The 21,423-nt window shown below is 47.4% G+C and overlaps 1 protein-coding gene across 2 annotated transcripts in view; it reads right to left on the minus strand.

Moving 5' to 3' along the window:
* The window catches only part of LOC308574571 (beta-galactosidase-1-like protein 2), a 66,380-nt gene that overhangs the window by 8,670 nt on the left and 36,287 nt on the right, over positions 1-21,423 (minus strand). For both annotated transcript variants that reach the window (XM_081172529.1, XM_081172530.1), the window contains exons 9-17: positions 19,539-19,603; positions 13,961-14,045; positions 12,966-13,103; positions 11,693-11,773; positions 10,179-10,285; positions 8,715-8,861; positions 7,268-7,339; positions 6,011-6,089; positions 3,047-3,134 (exon numbers count right to left, since the gene is read on the minus strand). In XM_081172529.1, the coding sequence (XP_081028655.1) occupies positions 3,047-3,134; positions 6,011-6,089; positions 7,268-7,339; positions 8,715-8,861; positions 10,179-10,285; positions 11,693-11,773; positions 12,966-13,103; positions 13,961-14,045; positions 19,539-19,603 (862 nt within the window). The remainder of the gene's footprint in view (positions 1-3,046; positions 3,135-6,010; positions 6,090-7,267; positions 7,340-8,714; positions 8,862-10,178; positions 10,286-11,692; positions 11,774-12,965; positions 13,104-13,960; positions 14,046-19,538; positions 19,604-21,423) is intronic.

The following is a 21,423-nucleotide window of genomic DNA, read 5'->3' on the forward strand; positions in this document are numbered from 1 at the left end:
AGGGGTGTGGGTGTTAAAACAATGATGTTTTGTTTTTATCTACTAAGCCAGGCTTTGCCCACCTGGTGCCCTCCAAATGCTGTGAACGACAACTCTCACCAGTCCCAGGCAGCAAGGTAAAACCTGTACATACTAAGAAATACACACTGTTGTGTTGTATGCAATACATCAGTGGTAAGGATATACTCTGTGTGCAATAAAACGTTTAAAATATTAATAAAGGTCTTTCCCTCTCTATTAAATTTTCTTTTCTTTTGAAGCAAAGACCATTTTCTACATTGAAAAGAAAAGGGAAGTAAATGCAATGCTGTGCAGTGGTTAGAGCGCTGAACTAGGATGAAATAGACTGGATTCAAATTCCCACTCAGCCAGAGGTGACCTTTGGCAATCACTCCTTCCTCACTCAGGAGCAGGGAGACGTCTTCTGCCTAGGGATGTGCTTCCTTGGGCACAATCATTGGAAACAGGTCACACCAGCAGTCGGCGGGGGGGGGGGGGCGGGGGACAGGACTAGAGTAATGAGGGGACAGAATTGTCTCTTCGCTGTCTCATAGAATCATAGAATTGTAGAGTTGGAAGGGACCATGATGGCCAACCCCACTGCAATGCTGAAATCTTTTGCCCAACGTGTGCCTCGAACCCATGACCCTAAGATTAAGAGTCTCTCGTCTCTCTTTTTGCCACCCACTTCTCCCTCCCCCCCCCCCGTCTTTCTCAGTTATCAGATGACTTGAGGAGGGACAGATCACTCTTGGCAGAGGTCAGACTTGATTGCCTGAAGAGCCCTTTTGAGATTAGGCTGAAGCCTAATGCATCCAGAGAGCCACAAGATGCCAACCCCAACTTAGCCTAACATACCTCACAGGGTTGCTGTGAGGACAGAAACAGGGGGGAACTATGTACCCAACTCCGAGCAAACCAGAGAATGGACGGGCCACAAAGGGAATACATGAAAGCTTCCCCAGGCCAAAATGCTGCTGGTGTCCCACAAGCTACACCCAGGTGGTCCCCAGCATGTCTGTCAAAATACAATTTGAAGTCATGCAGTGTTAACCACAGCAGCTTTCAATTGCTACAAGAGGCAGAAACAGCCATTAAGTGGTCTGCGAAGACTGTCATCAGTTTTCAAGGGGAGACTGATAGGAAGAACAACATCCATAACTAGGGTTGCTTGAAATTCATTTTACTAACATCTCTGAGGATCGGGACAGAATGATTGTTCAGATTCTGTGGGGTGGAGGGGAGGTTTGGGAATCACTGCCCTAGACTGCACTACGCCTCTGCTGCTGTCCATAGAAATTAAGTACAGCAAAGAGTCAACTAGCCTGAATTCTTCCTGTTTAACGCCTGCTTTTCTGCACACAGCGAGCTTTATTCAGGCATGCATTCCTCCCTTCCCAAAATGCCAGAATCTGGGAAAAGTCTCACCACTTGAACTTGCTTGCTGTATACGTTGCCCTAGGTGCCATGGATTGTGCCCAAGGCAGGACTCCCCAGAAAAAGAAGGGTCAAAGGAGACTAGAAAGGGAATGCAAGAAGAACACAAGAGCCAATGGCCCATCTAGTCCAGCACCCTGTTCTCACAGCGGCCACCCAAATGGCTGTGGAAAACCCTCAAACACAGCCCTCTCCCCTCCTGTGGCTTCCAGCAACTGATTTTCAGAAACAATACAGGGTCACAAAGCCTCTCTAGAGGATGCTATCAGTCTGCGTGGGATGATAAGCCCCTTTTGATTCGGGGGGAATTACTGGCCTGGAACAGTCACAGGAACAGCGGTGGCATTATCTGAGCTAAGCTCAGGACAACCACGGTTCAGTGCTGCGCGCTCTGGCACCCCACAAAGAGATTTCCACCTTCTTCTTATCCTTTCCGAAGAGGCAACACCCGTTCAGCGATGGCGACGCTTGCTGATCTGGTTTTCCTTGCTGCGCAGCACCTCTACGCCTCACGCCCCCCGCCCACTTTTTGATGGGAACTTGCAACTGCAAAGGACTTTAGCAGGGAGAGGAGGCTGATGGAGCTTGCCCTGGAAAAGCAAGCGCCTTCACAGCAGAAAAAGAAGAAGAGAGAGCTGCAGCTAAACCACCTGCAACCTGGCAAGGGAAACAATCTCTTTCTGGAGAGCTTTGTGACTCAGTCGCCAAAGTTCCTTAGGGTCAAAAAACAGAAAGGAAGACCCTCCCCGCAAAAACAATCCTCGGATTTTAGCCAAGAAAGAAGCTGCATTTACAAAACAAAAGCAAAATGTGCTTTGACCTGGGATCACACTTAAAAAATAAATAGATGGTTTAGTGGCAGAATTTGGCCGGGGGGGGGGCACTGATGGGAGCTGTAGTCCAAACTATCTGGAAGGCAGAAAGCTTGAGAGAGGAAGCCTAGTGACAGAAAAGGATTTGCTGTTCCCCAGCTTTGCTGGCCGCTGCCTGTGCCATCAGTAGCAAGGCTTGTTCCTGGTCCTGGAACCTGGATGGTACCGTGTACAGAATTCAGCACCCTGGAAATTTCAGCTTTCAATTTCCTTCTTTTAAATGGAAAGAATGTACTTCTTCAGGCAAGGCGCCATTAGGTTGTGGAACTCCCCTCCACAGAATCTCTGCTTTGCTGGCTACCACAAAACACAACAATGGTGAGGACTGGGCAAACACGCTCCACCCCCACCTATGGGAGAGTGCACTCTGCCCATGCCTGATGCATATGTGCACATGCACATGTGCACATAAGCAGCGCTATGCCCCTGGTTTTACCCATCCAAGCAGTTTTGATGGGACCACTGAGCAAAGCTGAGCTGCTGGGCTTGAGCAGAAATAAGAAGAGGCCTGAAATGTAGGCATCGATAAGGAAGGGCTGCTGCAGTGCTCTGTGTGTTTTTGTGAGGTACCTGGTCATGATTTGCCAGCTCACTCCAGGACCAGATGCTGGCTTGCCTGGCAGGTGGAGTTGCTAACTAGGTCTTGTCCCTCTGCCAAATGCATTTGCTGTAAATAAGGGAAAGAGGGAAACAAGTAGTGACAACGGGGTATGCGGGTGTTGAGTATCTGCACAAACCTTTCTATGAAGCTGGGTTTCATGTCCAGGCTGTAAATCTTGAAGTTCCTCAAGGCGGTTTTGTTGAGATAGATATCACCAATTAAGCCTGCAAGAGAAACAAGAGTAAATGCCGAACTGAGCAGTGAGCCTGATGAATCAACTCTGGAAGCAGAGGGAATGAGCAAGCTGTGCTCAGCAGCTTCTGTCCTCTGCAGGAAGATCAGGGCCCGTAAGGCCCCTACTGGTATCGAAGAGAGAGGGGAAGTTCTACTGTGTCGGCAGAAATCATTCCACTTGTTGCAATGGCTTCCCCAGATTCCAGTCGCTGAATCATTGCTACCGTCCAAAGAGCTCCTTTAGCCCAAAGGGCTGAACACACCTAGTGGGGATTATTGATCCAGCCCCCTGACACTTTAACTGGCAGACTGCTGCATCGCGTCTCAAAACACAAACTCTGTTTTCATTTCCAAAGCTGTTTGCCACGCAGCACTGGGAGAGCGAGAGGCAGCTGCTCAAGAAACACACATCCAAATTTCCATTTGCGGCAAGGAGTTGGTTCTACAGCTATTTGAACCTTGATTTCTGGATATTGCATGCTTGCCGGGAGTCTTCAGACTATAGGTTACATATGTTAGGAAGGCATCCCAGGGAAGAGAGAAGGTGTGGAGTAACTGAGGTGAACACAAAGGACATTAGGAAGCTGCCTCATACCATCTAGCTTTGCCTTTGCCTATCTAGCTTAGTTTTCTTGACAATGATGGGCAGCAAATCTCCAGGGTGTCAGACACAAGTCTCTCTCCCCCTACCTGGAGATGCTGGGGGATGAATCTGCGACCTTCTGCATGCAAACCAGAGCTACAAGCCTTCCCACAAAGGACATGGGTGAGGGGCTTGGGTGCAAATAGAATGGGAAAGTAGGCTTTATGTTGTTCAAGAGAATAAATAAAAAGATTTCTCATAAAAGACTGTGGCAATGAGGCAAAAAATCCTCTAATCCCCTGCTTTTCAAGCTGCAGAAGAGTTGGCTGATGATGTACAACACAGTGTGAATGGCTCTTCCATAGATCAGCTCCCTGCTCCACAGCAAACCCCACGCGATCACAACAGAAGCAGGCAAAGAGAGAGGACAGCCAGCCAGGGGGTGTTTGTGCCCAAAGCAGACTCGGGCGAAGGATATTCCAGAAATGCACTCGAGAAGAGTCACAAGCAACTTGGCACATTAGATCACACCAAACTGGGCACCGCAACACAAGCTGTACCAAACTCCCCGAGCGAGAGGCTCCATGCGGCTGGCCATTCTCCTATCTCCCATGCATCAGTTTCCGTAGCTGGCTGCAACTGACCAAGCATTAAGGTGATGAAAGCAAAGGAGTGAAAGAGCAAGTGTGTTATGCCTGCCAAATCAAAGCTTCGGAAGCACTAACACGGCTCTGAAATAAATAGCAGGCGAAACGCCACACAATTGTTCAGGTAAGAAATATACCTTCAATGGGCCACTTATGCACAACCTTGTCAAAGAACTCCCCTCCCAGGAAAGATCTGCCTGGCACCTTCTTTGTTAACCATTAGATTCCAAACAAAGTTGGCTCTGTTTAATGGGTCTTTAGTAATTGCTTTTGGTGTTAATTCTATTGCTAGTTTTGTGGCTGCTGTGGATTGTGTTTGGTCAACTTGGTGAGTATGTGTCAGGGAACTGCCATCGGAGGAACAGGTGGTGGAAGGGCTCACAGAGGCTGGGAGGGAGTCAGCAGCGAAAGCAGGGACCAGCAGGGGGAGAGATGGGTCTCTGGAGGAAGGTCTCATGAATGCGGAGAGAGACGGAGCAGCTAAAGCAGGAACTAGCAGGGAAGAGGGAGGGCTCAGGGACACATCCAGCGAGAACAGTGGGGAGGTGTCAGAAGCTCCCATAGGGAGACCCATTCCTCGCAGGAAGCTGTCACGTCGTGAGTCCAGGAGACGTGTTTCCGTTAAGGAGCTTCTATGCTGGAAGCGCTTCTGAAAACAACCACTGTCGGAATCTGGAAGTGACTAGGGCAGACATGTTTGAGGAGCTCTGTCACACACAGAGGTTTGTGGAGTTGCACAAACTCTGAGGAACCACGATTTTACGCACAAGCAGCTAATCATCCCATCACAGTATGCTTCCTTGGAGATTATTTGTTTTAAATGCTATTTTTTTTCTGTATTGCACAGACATCCACAGGAGTTGGAAGACTCCCCAAAGGTAATCTAATCCAACACCCTGTTAGTGCAGGAAATCTACTACTAGAGAACCTGTTCATCAAACTTCCCTGCTTAAAAACTTATCAATGGCAAAAAAACCTCCATAACCCTTGCTACCAACTGTGGCAGTGAGTCTTATAACTCCTATGTCTTAGTTCTTTGTCGGTAAACCAGTGTGGCCTACCACACAAGCCAGTGATTCCCTTACTCTCAGATAATTACAAACAGGGCTAGTATGTGCAGGCATTCTCAGGGAACAAAGAAAAAACACACAATGTCATATTTGGCACAGAATCCAGCTTGCTAAGGATTTTAGTTTCTTTTTAAAAGCAAGTTTCTAGTCCTTTTGACTGCAAAGATACACTCAGATGTGCATGGGCCCCACCTGTTGAAACCTCAGGAGCCAGACAGATTAAGGTATCAATGGCTTGGGGCAGGATTTTGAAATATTTCCTGCTGTTCCCCGCAACTAGTAGAAGCAGAATAAATTATGCAAAGTAAGAGCAACTATGCAAGATTTGCATAAATTATTCATTTCCTCTAAAGAGGTTACAGAATTCAGTTTCTGTTGGCACAAAAATTTGGAGTTGCCGGGGGGGGGTATATATATATATATATATATATTTAAAAGCAGAGAATTAAATAGAGTCCTGCTTATTATGTCTTCGGAATGAAGAGAAAAAAAACAATGGTGAAGCAACCCACTAAAAAATGATTCTTTAGCCTTAATGTAGCAAGGGGGGAAGTAGCCCAGCCCACCTTTCCGCTGATTGTTCAGATTGCGCCCATAGTTGACTCGCCCACGATTCTCAACAAGGAGCCGGAGTTGCCTGTATCCCTGCAAGGAACAATTAAGGACAGTTCCTAATCTAAGAACAAGGAGATACAGAGAAATGCAGAAATATGGGCAGGAAGAGAATTTGCTCTGCCTCTTAGGGTGAAGACAGATTTAATATTGGATTGCTCTCAGCATTTCCGGAGCAGCCTCACTGCTCTAATAACGTTGCATCTGTCTTTGCCCTGAGTAGGTAAAAATGCTCCATCTGTCTTTACCCTAGCACACCTATTCCTCTCTAGGGCTGAGCTCTAAAAGGCTGCAAGTTAAAGCGGAAGCTGCTTTGGCGCAGCACTTATTGGCTTGTCACCAAGAAATCTCCAGCAATCTCCTACTTGTGAAGCAGTTTTGTACTTAAAAAAACCCAAAAGAAAACACTTATCAGGTGGTTGGGGCTTTTTAAAAATCAAATGAAGGGATCAACACACTGGTCATTTCATCTCTTGCAAAAGTGGGCTGTGGATCACACTGGGAGCTTCCTTTTTCTATTACATCTATCTTCAAACTTGGGAAATAAAATCAGCAGCAGCAGACAAACACTCGGGCAGCAAGCTTCAGTGGGTTTAATCAGTAGATTTATCATTAAAACCTCTAGCTAATTCGTCTCTGGGGGCAATTTTAATTGGCTGCAGGGAAAGTTCAGCCAGTGGAGTTGCAGGTTCAGCCTGCAAACCTAAATACTGTTGTTGGAGAGTGCGCTTTAGTGCATCTACTCTTGGGGCTCATCCAGATTTCCTTTTCCATTGTGCTATCTTTCCAGGCACTATAAAACTCCATGTCCGAGCAAGGGGTTTTTTTTGTCCTGGCACTTTTCCCAGGAAAACTCACGTTTTACCACTGATTTGGAGGAAATGGCAATCCATGTAAAACCTGATTGTGGTTTGCTCCAATTCAGGGGGGAAACGTGGGTTTTTTAAATGGTGGGACAAAATAATAATAATCAAACGGTTCAGACATGGAGCTTTAAAGGTTGGACTTGTGCCTAGAAACACAGCACAAAAGGAGGTCTGGATGAGCCCCGAGAGCAGACCCGCTGAAATTAAGATTCAACTTGCTGGATTCAACTTGCCTGCCATACCTGCAGAAAACGGTGCAAGGGCGCCCACCAGAAAACATCTGGGAAAGAGATACAAATGGCACTTGTTGCCTGCAACTCACTCTTAATCCTTCCGACTGCTTACCTGCCCATCAGGAATTGACAATTGGTGTTTGACGTAATCAAGGTAGCCAATATGCAGAGTATTAAGAAACACCTGTGGGAAAAGAAACAGCCAGAGCCTCATTTGTCAGTTGTGAAAATCCAGAGGATTAGAAGGGGATTTAGGGGCTGGAGGGAGGAGCAGAAATTCCCCCTCGCCCAGTGGCAACAGGGATGGCTGGGGTCTCTTCCAAGCTTTGACTGTAAGCTTATTATGATAATCATTTAAACAGCATTTAAGAATAGGGGAAAACACATTCATTAAAGAATCCAGATTATGCAGGATCAACAGATATGTTTGGGTGGCTGATACCTGACGCTATGCCTCTTCCCATATAAACCTCCCTCTGGGTTACAATCTGCTGCCAAGGTACTTCATTGGGTGCTTTTATCTGAGGTACACTATGCAATAACAAAATAAGTATCCTAAGGACCACCTTCTTCCCCAAAGAGCCTCTCGGGTGTAAATATCAGCAGAAGGGGCCCTCTTGGTAGCTCCTCCATCTTCAAAAGCACAGGGATGAGGACCAATGAAAGCCACCATCTCCGTGCCCATTCCCCAAATGGGGAGACTCCCTCTCTTCTCTGAATCTTTACAAGACAGTTCTCAGCCTGTAAAAGGTACCCAAAAATGCATTTTTAAAAAATACTTATTTTAGGATAAAATATGTTTAGAAATGCACACACTGAGATAAAACGCCTATTTAAATGCTTAAGTGGATACAAGTCTTCCTACTGATTTTTCTTTTTAAATTATAAACTGATGCAAATATAGGACATAAAAAAGACTTAGGAATGGGCACACACGCAAAATGGACGCAGCCTGGAAACATCCCTAGCTTTAAGCACATGTCTAAAAACACTCAGGTTCCACAGAGAATGGGAGGGAGTGATGTGTGGAAAGCTAGTGAGATATCAGGGATTTGACACGTCTTCATTCTGAGAATAGCCTTACAATAGCCTTGTGCTTAAGCCAGGAGTGGCTCACCTGCTAAAGCCCCCAAGGTGTTGTTGGATTCCAACTTCCATCACCCTCAGCCGGCATAGGGAAGGGCTGTAGCTCGGCTCAACATCTGCTCTGTAGGCAGAAGGCGCCAGGTTCAATCCCTGGTATCTCCAGTAGGGCTGGGAGAGACTTCCTGCTTGAAACCCTCTTCTGTACCCAGCACAGAAACCAAGCAGGATGTCAAGAGGACAGCCCTCCCTTCTACATCCAGAATAAAAATGAAACTGGATACTGCAGGAGGTACAGAGTTCTCCACCTTTCCTATTCCAACCCACATATTTTTCTGCATGCTAGTTAACTTTCATGCTGTTATTTACAAGGTTGCATTATGGTCACTCAGTTAATTAAAGTAACATTAACGTCTTCGCCACCCATCCCAGACCCTCAGCAGAGGCTGTTAACTTAACCCGACTACAATCTCCACCTGTGCTCTGTCCCGGACATGGTCATGCGAATGGAGCTCTCCTCCGCCAGGTATGACAGTCTCGTACAGGATATATCCAAAAGCTTGCCCGTTCCCATTGTTCACCGGGAGGTTCTCCATGTTAATGGGATGCTCGGATTTCAAGGGCTGCAAAGAAGAAATCACAAACTTTCAACAAAATCCTAAGCGTGACTTAACTCAGGAATATGTTCCATGCAGTTTGATGGTTCTCTCTCTCTCTCTCTCTCTCTCTCTCTCTCTCTCTCGGCACAGTAAAACAGCTTTATGAACACACACACCCCAACCCTGGGGTGAGCAGACAGAATCTTAACTTGAGTCCAGATGATTTCATCTGGGTTTCTTGGTTCGTGTATTTGTCAGGTTAAACTCCCTTATATTGTAGCAAAGGGAATGCAGAGGTGCCAATTTCTCCGTCTCCAGAAGAGAGTCTTTCCTTACTTGACTGCGACTACAAGTCCCAGATTCCTTAGCAGGAAAATGAATTGCCGGGGGCCTTCTCCCCAGTGTGAATCAGACATACATGAGGTCTGGAGGGTGGCAACACGAGAACGGGCCTTCTCTGCAGCGGCTCCCTGTCTGTGGAATGCTCTCCCCAGGGAAGTTCGCCTGGTGCCTTCATTATACACCTTTAGGCGCAAGGCAAAAACGTTCCGTTTTAACCAGGCCTTTGGTCGATCTGACTGACATCCTACGCCCTTTCAAAATGTGGTTGGGGGGCAGTTATTAGGTTGTTTTTACTTTGATTATACATTTTGTGGTTTTGCTTTCTGGTTTTGTTCTGTGAGCCTCCCTGAGACTTCCGGGTATAGGGCAGAATATAAATTCAATAAACAAACAAATAAAAGCTATTTCACACTGATGGTGATGAGACCAGAAGTCCTAGCCCAGTACCTGTTGGGGAGCCTTAATCAGGGAAAGGGACGGGCAATGGGCCACAGGGTCAGGGAGAGCACAGCCCCACTTACAGCAGGCTGTAAACAGAACTCTGCTTACCCTGACCGTGCTCTTGACCATTCTGTTAGTGAAACGCTTGAAACAGCCCTAGCCATTAGCTTATGCTGCTTTTGTGTGCTTAGTTCCGAGTGTGTGGAAAGGAAGGGCTCAATTGCAACAATGAAAGGGTTTTAGGACGGGCTCACACCTGCATGTTCACGCCTTGCTAATTGTAGTGTCTAGTATATATTGGAGACACGGACACATTATATTTGCATGCAAGCAGTCAACAGATATTGCAGTTGACAAGCTTTAAGCACAGATGTTGGGAACTCATGACAAAGCCTCTTCCTGTTGGGAAGTAGTCTTTGCCACACTGTTTTGAGCTATATGCAACACATTTTGCGACAAGACTAGCCAGAGGTGGCCATGGACTCATGTGGCATTCCTTCTTATAGGCTGTAGTCTGGGGTCCCACCCAAAAAAATAGAAATAGAAATGAGTACATACCTCTACCAGAGATGGCAGCACCTCCCACAGGGAGATATACTGCTGCATCAGGATCGCCCCATATGATGCCTTGTTTAAGATTATAGGAGGTAGAGGACGAGGCATATCTTTTTAAAAAAGAAAAAAAAGTGACTTCTCAAGTGCCCCAAATTGCTATTGGCTTTGAAATTAGCATATTCGCCACACCTGAACTAACACCACCTGGTGGGGAAACCCCCAACCCAAACATTTGTGATTTCCCAGTGTGGTTCAACTCCACTTTGTTTTTGGTTTTTGTTTTTTAATGTGTCTTCTCACTATTCTTCTTCTTCATTGCCCTTAGTCTCCCTGGCCTCACTTGCCCTCACTGTGATTTAATCTAATAGGCTGTGGTGACCCCACATGGTTTTGTTTATGGGCAACTGGGGTTACCTAATCTCAGACTCAGAACCTGTTGTTTTGGCATCACTGACAAAAGGCCGCATGGGTCACCACAATCAAAAGCGTTAATGGTCAGTGAGGGCAAATGAGGCAGAGAACACTGAGGTTGGAAATGTAGAAAGATGACAATAACACCAAGAAGCACCAACAACAGCAGGAGCAGGAGCGGCAGCCCCGCCAAGGGAACAAAAGGTGCTAGACAGCCTCCATTCACAAGGAAGGGGGGATATATGCGAGAAACAGGAGGCAATTTTAATAAAATGAAGACACTTGCAAAAATTAACATCTAGTTAAATATACACTTTTGGCTCAGTACCGTCTCAGAGCCCGTCTTTTGCCCACAACTGTGCCTCGAGTCAGCCTATTCAAAGACAATGCCTGACACAGGACTGTGACTGGTGGAGAAATGAAGGGCTTATCTGCACTTCCTCTTGTTCTGCTGCTTTCCCCCAGGGGAAAACACCCTGTTTCAATCGGAGCAAATGGCAATTGGGGTTTTCTCCAGATTGATGTTTGTTCTGATTTAGAGCTAAAGAGTGGGCTTCTCCTGGAAAAAGAGCGGGGCAAGGGGAAAACTGCTCGGGCATGTTCTTAGAAAGTGTGGGACGGGTGGAAAACCACTTGGACCCCTGCTTTCTAGGCACCGTACAAGCAGAAGTGTGGCAAGTCTTAAGAGTGGTACATCAACTTGCTGACGGGAGTCCCAAAAATAAACGGGGGGGGGGGGGGGAGAGAGGATATTTGAACAGTTTCCCTCTTTCCAATTTGCATTGAAGTTCCCTGGTGTGGAACGTTCCCGTAGCAGGCAGGCGCTGCTATTAGCGGCCGCACTCTCCCCGCTGCTATGAAGTCGGCTGAAAGGACCATTTCCCTAACAAGATGCTCCCCGCTCCCTTTGTCTCTCCTCGTGCTTCGGAAAGTGCTCCTGGCTAATCGACAGGATGTAGCTACATGGAGAGCAGCAGGAGACTGGCACACACATGTTGGGGAGCCAATTTCCAAGCTCCATCCCTGTGGCACTGGCTGGCACTTAAGAGGAGGCAGAGACGGCGCACCTCCTCTCGCCCACAGTCACATGGCATTCCCAAAATTACCTGCAAGGCCCATGAAAAGCTCACGCAGTTTGAAAAACTTGGAGGTGTAGTCTCCAGACTCGGTCAGCACGGCATCATAGTCTGGGGGAAAAGGCAGGGTCAGTAGTCAAAGTTAGGAAGAACGCCTGGCTCAGGGGAAATGCCAGGCCGCCTTACTTAACCAGGAAAGCTCATTCCTCCTGAGTGAATACTCCTTGCATCTTTAATCCAAGCGAAATAGGACTGGCTGGTGGAAGCTAGAGACTTCTGCTTCTCCTCCTTCCCTAAGCTTTAAGACCAGCTATTAGAGCAGTGGTTCCCAAACTTTTTCCAGCCACCGCCCCCTTGGCTCCATAAACTCATCCCCAGTGCCCTACACTGCCCTATAAAAAGCATTATTCAGAACAGTGGTTTGCACAATCCACTAAGAAAAATAACACAATATAATTCAAAACAGTCATGATTAATTGCACATTTATTCTGAATCCAACTAAAACTGTTTAGTTCAACTAATTCAACAAAACTGATGAACTTGATCCCGTGACCTCCAGCACCCCCCTTACGCCCCCCTTGCCTTTTAGCACTTCCTTGTAGTAAGTGGTGCAGAAATGGCCTTAAGTAAATAAACAGCACAGCCGTTTTTGGCAAGCTTCCCCTCCACCCACCGCATATCAGTAGAATCACTGCACGAGTGCAAAACAACAACAACCCACTTGTGGAGGGATGGAGCTCAGTGGCACAGGAGCGGAGTGGGAGGGAGAACACACTTTGCATGCAAAATGGTTCCAGGCTCACTCCTCTGACATCTCTCTTAAAAGGGACAAGTGACAGGTGATGGGCGGCAGCAGGGGGGTGGGGGGACCCTTTGCCAACAACCTTGCAGAACTGCTATCAGCCAGAGCAGGATTTGGGCTGGAGGTTTTCACCAGCCCTTTCAGCTGAAGCCCTTCTGCAAGGAAGGCAAAGACTCTGCCGCTGAGCCCTGGCTTGCAGGACTGGCTAGTCCAGCACCCTGCTCTCCCAGTGGCCAACTGTGATTCCCATGGGAAACCCACAAGAAGGACCGAGCATAAGAGCACTCTCCTCCTCCTGTGATTTCCAGAAACTAGTCCTCAGAAGCATTACTGCCTTTGACCATGGATGCACAGTATAGCCTTTGTGGATAGTAGCCATTGATAGCCTTCTCCTCTATGAATTTGCCAAGCCTTCTTGACATCCAGGTTGGTGGCCAGCAACTTGCCTACCAGGGGAGTGAGTTCCACAGTTTAGTTATGCACTGTCAATGACACCTTACCGTAGCTGGTGATGGTTGCCTTGTACTCGTCAAAATGCAGAGCACCATTCATGAAGCCAAAGTTAGTGCCTCCGTGGAACATGTAGAGGTTGATGGATGCCCCCGCTTTGATGGCTTTTTCAATGTTTGCCATCATTTCTGTGCAGGGAAGCAAAGGGTTGAGAGTGCCTCAGAGCTAGCAATTGCCTTGATGTATTGCTGCAGGGAAGTCCCTTCTGCAATGAGGTACTGCTGCCTTGCAAGCTCAGTTCCTGCCTAACAATAACACTCATTTTGCACAGGAGTGCTTCATCCTTACTTTGCAAAAACAAACCCTGCAGCAAAAACAAACCGATACCCCTCCCCTCCCCACTCCACCCAAAACCCCATTCCTCTCAGCAAAAGGACCTACCTTCCCCGCTCAGCCTGAACATCCCCAGAAAAAACAAAATGCTAATCTTATTAAAGCATTTTACACCCACCTTTCAGCACAAGATTCTCAAGGCAGCTGATAACATTGCATTAGGATGTAGAAAAATCTACGAGAATGAAATTAAACGGCAGCACATAACAATTTAAAAGCAGCAGCACAACGACAGGAGTCATTAAAAAGCTATTCAAAACCATTAAGATGGGAGGTAATTTTCACCTGGTGCCTAACACCATCAGATTCAGTGCCTGGCCAAGAGATAAGGCAGGGGTGAGGAACCAGTGACCTTCCAGATGTTGGCAGTGGACTAAAACTCACAGCATCCTTCACTGTTGACTGTGTTATGGGAGTTGGGAGTCCAACAACATCCAGAGAGCACCATGTTGGCCTGTCCCTGAGATAACTAACTATTAAGCAGCAGCCCTGCTTGGGGTGCCACCCATTTCATCTCACGAGGTTGAAAGAAGTAAAGAGAGAGGTCAAGTTGTGTCAGGCAATGAGCAATTCAGACCCTAAAAAAATAAGTAAGAGGAGGAGGAAGGGAAGAAGGGAAAGTGGAGCAAATGAGGGAGAAGGAGCAACTCACCATCTGCATCAAACACATTATGAGGTCCTCCCCAGCTATCAAACCATCCAGTCCAGTATTCCATCACCATCTTGGGCATGTTGTCCTGTTAAAAAAGGACAAGAAATTGAATGGGTTAGATCCTTTCCTCAGGGAGGTATTGACAACTTTTGGGTGTCAGGAGGGGACCTTCCCATTTGCCCAGGCATTTTAGCAGTGTAGCATTACTGCATTTTTAAGGGTTTTGTTCGTCCTCATTTGCCCTTTAGTTTGTTTTGAGTTTCAGTTTGTTTGCATTTTATATGTTGTGGTTGAATTAGTTTTTCGTCACACGTTTGTACACGCTGCCCTGGAACCTTTTGGTAAGCAGGCAGTTGACAACAAATCCAAGTAGTATGTATTTGCCTTGCCTGGAAAAAAACACCCAACAACTGGATAAGGCACAACAGCTTATGACACCACCTTATAGCAAGGTCAGAACCCCGGCCCACCTACTGCTGGATTGTCTGCTCAGGCTAGCGGTGGCTTTACTGGGTCTCAAGCAGAATCGTGTTCCACCAAAGATCCGTTAAGCGGAGATGCTAAGGACTGAACCCGGCCCCTGCTGAACACTTTGGCACCGAGTTCCTGCTCCAATAACCATGGGTGTACAAACATGTCTAATTTGGCAAAGTTGTTTTCAAGCATTGCTCGTTCTTCAGCAAATGGGAAAGGGCTGTAACTCAGGGCAAAGCACCCGCTTTGAATGCAGACGGTCCCAGATTCTGTCTCCAGCAAGGTCTGAGAATGAAGTGTCTGAAATCCTGGATGGCAGGTACCAGTCAATATAGACAACACAGAACTAGATGGACTCTTGGTCTGGGTCAGTATAAGGCAGCTTCCTATGCTCCAATGTTCCATGTCAACTTTCATCTGAAGAACTTCCTGCAATGGAATCCACCATGTGGCTAATCTCAAGGAGTTGACTGCTTGAAACATACAGCATGAAATAGGGTCTTATTGGGAGGTTAAGCAGGCAGAAGTTGTGTGTGTATGTGGGAGGCTGTTTTCTGTGGTGGCACTGAAATGGTCAAATGCTCTCCCTACACCTGTTTAGCCGCCACCTAAAGGATAACAAGGATGCCACCCAAGGATGCCACCTAAAGGATAACAAGGATGCCACCCAGGCAAACTGGTCCTGTTCTTCAATACTTTTAAAATATTATTTAAGACCCTTTCACTGGTTTTTAGCTGCCGACTCTGCTGCATTTATTTCAAGACTTCCTTGCCACATGCAATTGTATTTTACTGGTTTTACTTTTGCTAATCATCAATCCAAGAAGCACACTCAATGCACTAAGCCAGACCTAAGGCTAAAACAAGCAAACAAAAGGAAGCTCAACTCTGCCTGGTTTGAGGGAGGGGAACTCAGTATGTGGTGAATTTAGCCCTAAAGTCCCATAAATCCTTGAATACCAATTTGAACACCCTACACACATGCGCGCACACACACACACCCTCTTCTACACATGTCTCGTGGATGAGATCTCTCTGTTTTCCTACAATAATTGTTTATAGGAGGAGCAGGGACCTCAGGCCCGGGACTGTAGCTAGTTCCAGGAATTCTCCCCTGGCCACACCACTCACCAGCTCTGCTCAGATATTTGTGCCTGGCTGCACCTGGGATGCCTTTGGAATGAGAGGTGAGTACATGCAACCCTTAGAGTTTTATGTGGCTGGAATGTAGCCTCCTAATTTCCTCCTGCCACTTTGCAGAAGCTCAAGAGAGGCACTGGCAGAAATGATGCTCACACTCTCCCTCCTGCTGCAACAGGGGCCAATAACGCATTGCCAATTTCTTCTCCATCCCCAAGGAAAAAGATGGGGGAACTGCCACACCGCTGTCACTCCAGGCTGTGTGCTTCTCTCTCTGACTTCCTCCAGCCCAGAGAAGCTAGTAAGCCTTTCAGGCAGGCCTGCCCAGTACGTGAGCCACCAAGCTGCATATCTGGTGGCCCACCAGGGCTCGCTAAGCCCTGCAATGGATCATTAGGCCTGCTTTAAGACTAAAAGGAAACAGAGAGCTGGTGTGCAGCCTGGCGTGGTGGCAGCTAAGTCCCAGATCTCTTGGGCCAGGCACACCAGCAGCTCCGCTTTGGCTTTGTTTGTCACTTAGGTGCTCTCCCCAAGCCCTCATCCCAGGGGAGCAAGCAAGCGGCAAATTACAGGTCTACCAAGCCAGAAGCAGTAGCTAGAGAGAATTTGCTAGCAGTGAGAAAATGCACAGTGTGTTATGTGCAGCTTATTTCCACCTAAGGTAATTACCTCAAATCCATAATGCTGGTGCACAGTAAAAACAGAAGAACTGGTTTGCTGGATCAGACACAGGTCTGCTGTTCAAACTCCAACAGCAAGTAGTCAAATACCCGCAGGTGCTCATAAGAAAGGCATTAAGGCAGTGGCCTTCTATGATTGCTCGGCACAGAGGCTTCGCTTAGCTGTTTAGTTAATGTCTGCAGTAGACAGACTTATCCTTCATGACTTTAATTCCTGCACAGCAAAGTCGTGAAAGCTAGTGGCCAGCTCATCTTGGTAAAGTGAGTTCCTGCTGAGAAGGCTGGAACAGGCCTCCCTGGTGGGTTATGAGAACTGCTACAAGCAGCCAGAGACTTCAGTACACATGGGGTGTCACCTGCTGCAAGATCCGACACTGGCTCAATGCACCACTGAGGCTCCTGTTTAGTGAAGTGAAGTGGAAACCATTCTGTGATCCCCTGAGCCTGGGAAGTCAGGTGAAGATTAAGGGCTAATCAGGGGCTGCCAAATATAAAAAACTTGCAGATCTGGTGACTTGCCTCAGTGCAACCCATTAGTTGCTGGGGAAGGTGACCTGGTTCTTCCTTGGTAGCTCCAGCTACTTTTATCGGGCCTGCTTCTTGCCCTACCTGCCTCTGGTTTGCCAACTTGCCTGGCTACCAGGATCCCCACCAATCTCAAATACACAGCTAGCATATGTGCAACTGAGCCACCTTTATTTTTACTGGGCCAAGGTCTTAGTTTATAAAGCCCTAAACAACTCAAGACTAGGTTATCTTATAGACCTCATTGTCCACTAGATCCCTGGCTAGTCCCTGTGCTGAGCTGATGAGGCCTTACTGATGGTGCGATGCGTTCAGCCTGTGGGCCACCATCAACAGGGCCTTCATTGTGGCTGCACCAACACTGTAGAACTCTTGCACCCTTGCCAAATGGACATGCACCTGCGACTCTGTGCTTTAGACACCTCTCTTTTTACTCAGGCCTTTGCCAGCAGAATAACTGTTGTTGTTGTTCGCAGCCAACACAATCTACAATGAAGTATTTTTGTTGTGCTTTGCAATTTTGTTTTTAATTATTAGTTTTATTTTATAAACAAGATCTCCTGCACTGCACTGGCTTTCCTCTGGCTGTGGATCAATCATGGCAAAGACTGTTATGGTCTGTAGCTAAGACAATGAACTGAGCCGAGCAGGAGGAATAATGGGAGTGGAGAAACCTGGGGCTGGAATAATTAAATTGCAGCCTCCAGTGCAGAAGAGAAGGATTGCCAGCAGCAGGCTTTGTAATGGCCCGCTCTGCCTCCTCCCTGCCCCCAGAACATCCCCCTGCCGCCCGACAAAATAAACAAGCTAGGCTAGGAAGGACCCACCTGCCAGAAAACGGAAACCGCATTGCCTGGCCTCCTCCTGCCAAGTCTTGTTCCCTTTAATTGCTTAATCGATTGCTCAATATTAGAAAAGGAATTACCAGCCATTCAGATATGTTAAGCACTAAAAAGGATAGACAAGCACAGACCTCATGCTGCAGATTCGACTCAGGTGAGGGGAATGATTTAATCACACCTTGCTGGTGGCTTTGTGACAAAGCCAATCTACCATGAAGAGGCTGGCGTTCTGCATTCCTACTGTTCCCCCTGCACCGCTGAGGGACAGACATAGGTTGAACCTCTCCCTGCTGTCCAAATTGCTCAGAAGGGGCCTGAACACACTTGCGACCCACATGCCTGAGCCACCCTGATGCGTACGCTGTCACCAGGACCATTAGTCTGCAGGGCACAACCTGATAGCGACCTTGCATATGCTTAGAGCAGGGGTTGCTGCACCAAAACGGCCATCGTTCTTGACCGCTGCCCATGCTAGCTGGGGAAGATGGGAGTTGTAGTTCCAGAAAACCTGGATGGCACCATGTTGTCAACTCTAGCTTAGAGGTACATTTCATGCATGCAGGGGGAAAAACCCACACAAACTCATATACACAGAACTTTTGGAACTCACATTGGAGAAGGCCAAGCAAAGGAGTGTCAGCAGTAAGTAGGTCCTATCCTTCCCCCAAGTGCATGACTATTACAGCAACCACCACTGACTTTCTCTCTTCAGAGGAAAGTCAATGGATGTACTCGAGTAAGTCCCTGGGGTGGAAGCAAATTCAGCTATACGGCTCTAGTCTTGGTTTTGCTTTTTGGTCATGATAAAAAGTTGGTTGGGAAAGTTGTACAGAATAATGGGAGCTGGCTTTTACAACTGCAGGTTTTACGTTTTTCTGGTGTGCAAAGCGCTTTGTCTGGTGTGTTTACAGACTTGCTGTGTGGGTGTGGCATGGCTCTTCTGTTTTTTTTAACAGAGAAGAAATAGAGGTAAGAGAAGAGAAAGGAGGAAAGAAGGAGGGAGGGGGGGGTTCTGGTTTTGTTCCAATGAATCCTCTGCAAAGGAAGATCTGAGCTGAGGTATCCCAGTGCCAGGTCCAACACTCACAAGCTGAGCCAGTCAGCTTTTTAATCAGGTTCTTGATGGCAGCTTGGCAGCAACAAGCAGAAAGACTGTTCAAGACAGGAGTGAGGGACTGTCTTCTTCAGCCACATTCCCTTCTGGGCAGCCTTTTTGGGGCCACATCCTGATGGTGGGCGGTGTGAGAAGAAAAAGTGGGTGGAGCAACAAATGCCAATTTTACCTTTGTGCAGTATACTAGTTTCTGCATACACACCTCTATACTCTATAATTTGGAGGGCCAGATAGAGAGGATGGGAGGAGCACATTCAACCCCTGGGGCTTAAGGTTCCCTACTCCTGGTTTAAAGGCTTTGAAGGACAAAGCCAACTTCCTCAAGGGAACTCTTAGGCACAACTCAAAATATTCCAACTCAAGCAGGCTATGCCTAAAGAGTGCCGGTGAAGGATTATTTATCTTCCAAATGCATTACAGTGGTACCTTGGTTGTCAAACAGCTTGGCTCCTGAACAAATCGGGTTCCGAATGCCGCAAACCTGGAATTAAGTGTTCTGGTTTGCGAACGTTTTTCGGAAGCCGAACTTCCAACATGGCTTACATGGCTTCCAATTGAGTGCAGGAAGCTCCAGCAGCCAATCGGAAGCCGCAACTTAGTTTTCAAATGGTTCCGGGAGTCAAACCGACTCCTATAATGGATTCAGTTCGACAACCAAGGTACCAATGTATACTCAATAGCCAGGTTTTCACAGACAAGGAGGCTTCCTCCCTGCTTTTCCAGCACTCTTTTTCAGAGCCCTGAAGCACCACATACAAGGACAGTAGAATAGCATGTCTACCCTTTGGATGCTTCGTCCTTACCTGCATTGTGTCAAGGTATGACAGGATACCCGGGTCCATCTTCTGAAAGTTAACAGTGGCCAGAGCTAAGCAGGGAGGGAGACAGAAGAAGATAAGGAGATTTCAGGTAGGTTCAAATAGTGGCAAATGCCCCTTTGATTCAAAAGATGCCTCCCAGCCTAGCATAGACACTCTGGTTGGCGTGAATTGCGGGATGGAATTCTGCCCTGGCTGCGTTCTGCTCATTTTCAACCACACCCAGTTCACACATGCATCAGTTGGCCACTATGCACTTGTTTGACCAGGAGCAGGAACCATCACTGGGCCTGAGGGGATAACAAGCATCGGCAGTATCCAGTTTCACACAACAGGCCGCCAGTCCTCATGCTATACTTGTAGGAACTTCCCACTGGAGAGTTTTAAGCAAGAATGAAATGTGCTTTGCCTGAGAGATGGGACTTATGATTAAAAGGCACAAGAGGCCACTGCCCTGTTGAAGCTAAGGAGGTTTGGATCTGGTCAGTGCCTGGATGGGAGACTGCCTGAGAGCCACCTGTAGGCTGACTTGGGTACCAAGGTGGAAGAATGACAGGATACATGTGTAACCCCCCCCCCATAAATTCAGTTTAATCCATTTTACTCTCTCCCCGCCCCCCTCCTAATCCTATTAATTTATTGGTGAAGGCGCTAACAAATCTCAGTTACAGATTCCTCCTCTCCTCTCCCCACCCCGGCCCTGGCCCCAACTCTCTTCCCAGGGTTCAATTTATGGAAAGGAAATTACTATTAAACTGCTTTGAGTTTTCACTAAAGTCCTTACAATTCTAGCTTCAAACACTTGCAGTATTACAAACCCCCACCACCACTGCTTCACAGACCGGGTGGTGGTTGTAGAAAAAGGGGGATGTCCCAAGGCTTAATTAGCACTAGCAGAGCAATTAGGGATGCTGAGATAAAAGGCCGCACACCAAAGCCGCCAGTAGCATTTGAAGTTGCATCCCGTTGCGAGGCCCATCTCCAGGGGCAAGGCCCTTCCTAGCCTCAGCAGCAGGAAGCAGACGTAAAACTGGAACAGGAACGAACTGGCCAGCTCTCCCAGGTTGCTTCCAGGAGACCCGTTTGTTGAGCATTCATCCTGACCGGTGTGTGGGGAAGCCAGGTGAAGATGGCCACTTACTGAGTGTTCATTCTGACAGGTCTGCAGGGAGCTTTTACGACTTTGCATCAAGCAAGCAGAACCCCACACTTCTCCATCTCTTTTCTTATCATGAAACATTCGATTTGGGTGGAGAAATTGGTTTGCTTCATAAGAGCACCAAATACTGGGCAACCTGAATTTGCTGGTATGTGATTGAATCCCACCACAAAATTGCGACAGTCCCTAGAAGCACAGGGGAGGGCGGGGAGAAAAAGAGAAGGGAGGGTTCATCACACGTTTGACTGCCCTTGCATAACGAGAAGAGCTTACTGTATCAGGCCGGTGTTCCATCTAGTCCAGCATCCTGTTCTCAGTGGCCAAGCAGAAAGCCACAAGCAGGACCTGAACTCAACAGCACTCTCCACTCCTGCGGTTTCCAGCAATTGGCATTCAGAAGCATTCCTGCCTCTGGCAGTAGAGGCGGACTATAGCCACCGTGACTAGTATCCACTGATAGGCCTTATCCTCCACAATTTAGTCCAATCCTCTTTTAAAGCCATCCAAGTTGGTGGGAATGGATTCCAGTGTTATCTGCTTTACAGCCACAAATTGGCTGCACAATGGCAGTGGCTCATGGAAGGGTGTGCGGCTTCTCTTTGTGCACCTTGAATGAGTCATGCACGATGCGTGGGATGCGATACATGGAGGCCATCAAATGACACATGTTTTGCATGTAAAAAGGTTCCAGGTTCAATTGCTGGCATCATC

Source organism: Podarcis bocagei (genome assembly GCF_964188305.1).
Source record: "Podarcis bocagei genome assembly, chromosome: 15".
NCBI classification, from domain to species: Eukaryota; Metazoa; Chordata; class Lepidosauria; order Squamata; family Lacertidae; genus Podarcis; species Podarcis bocagei.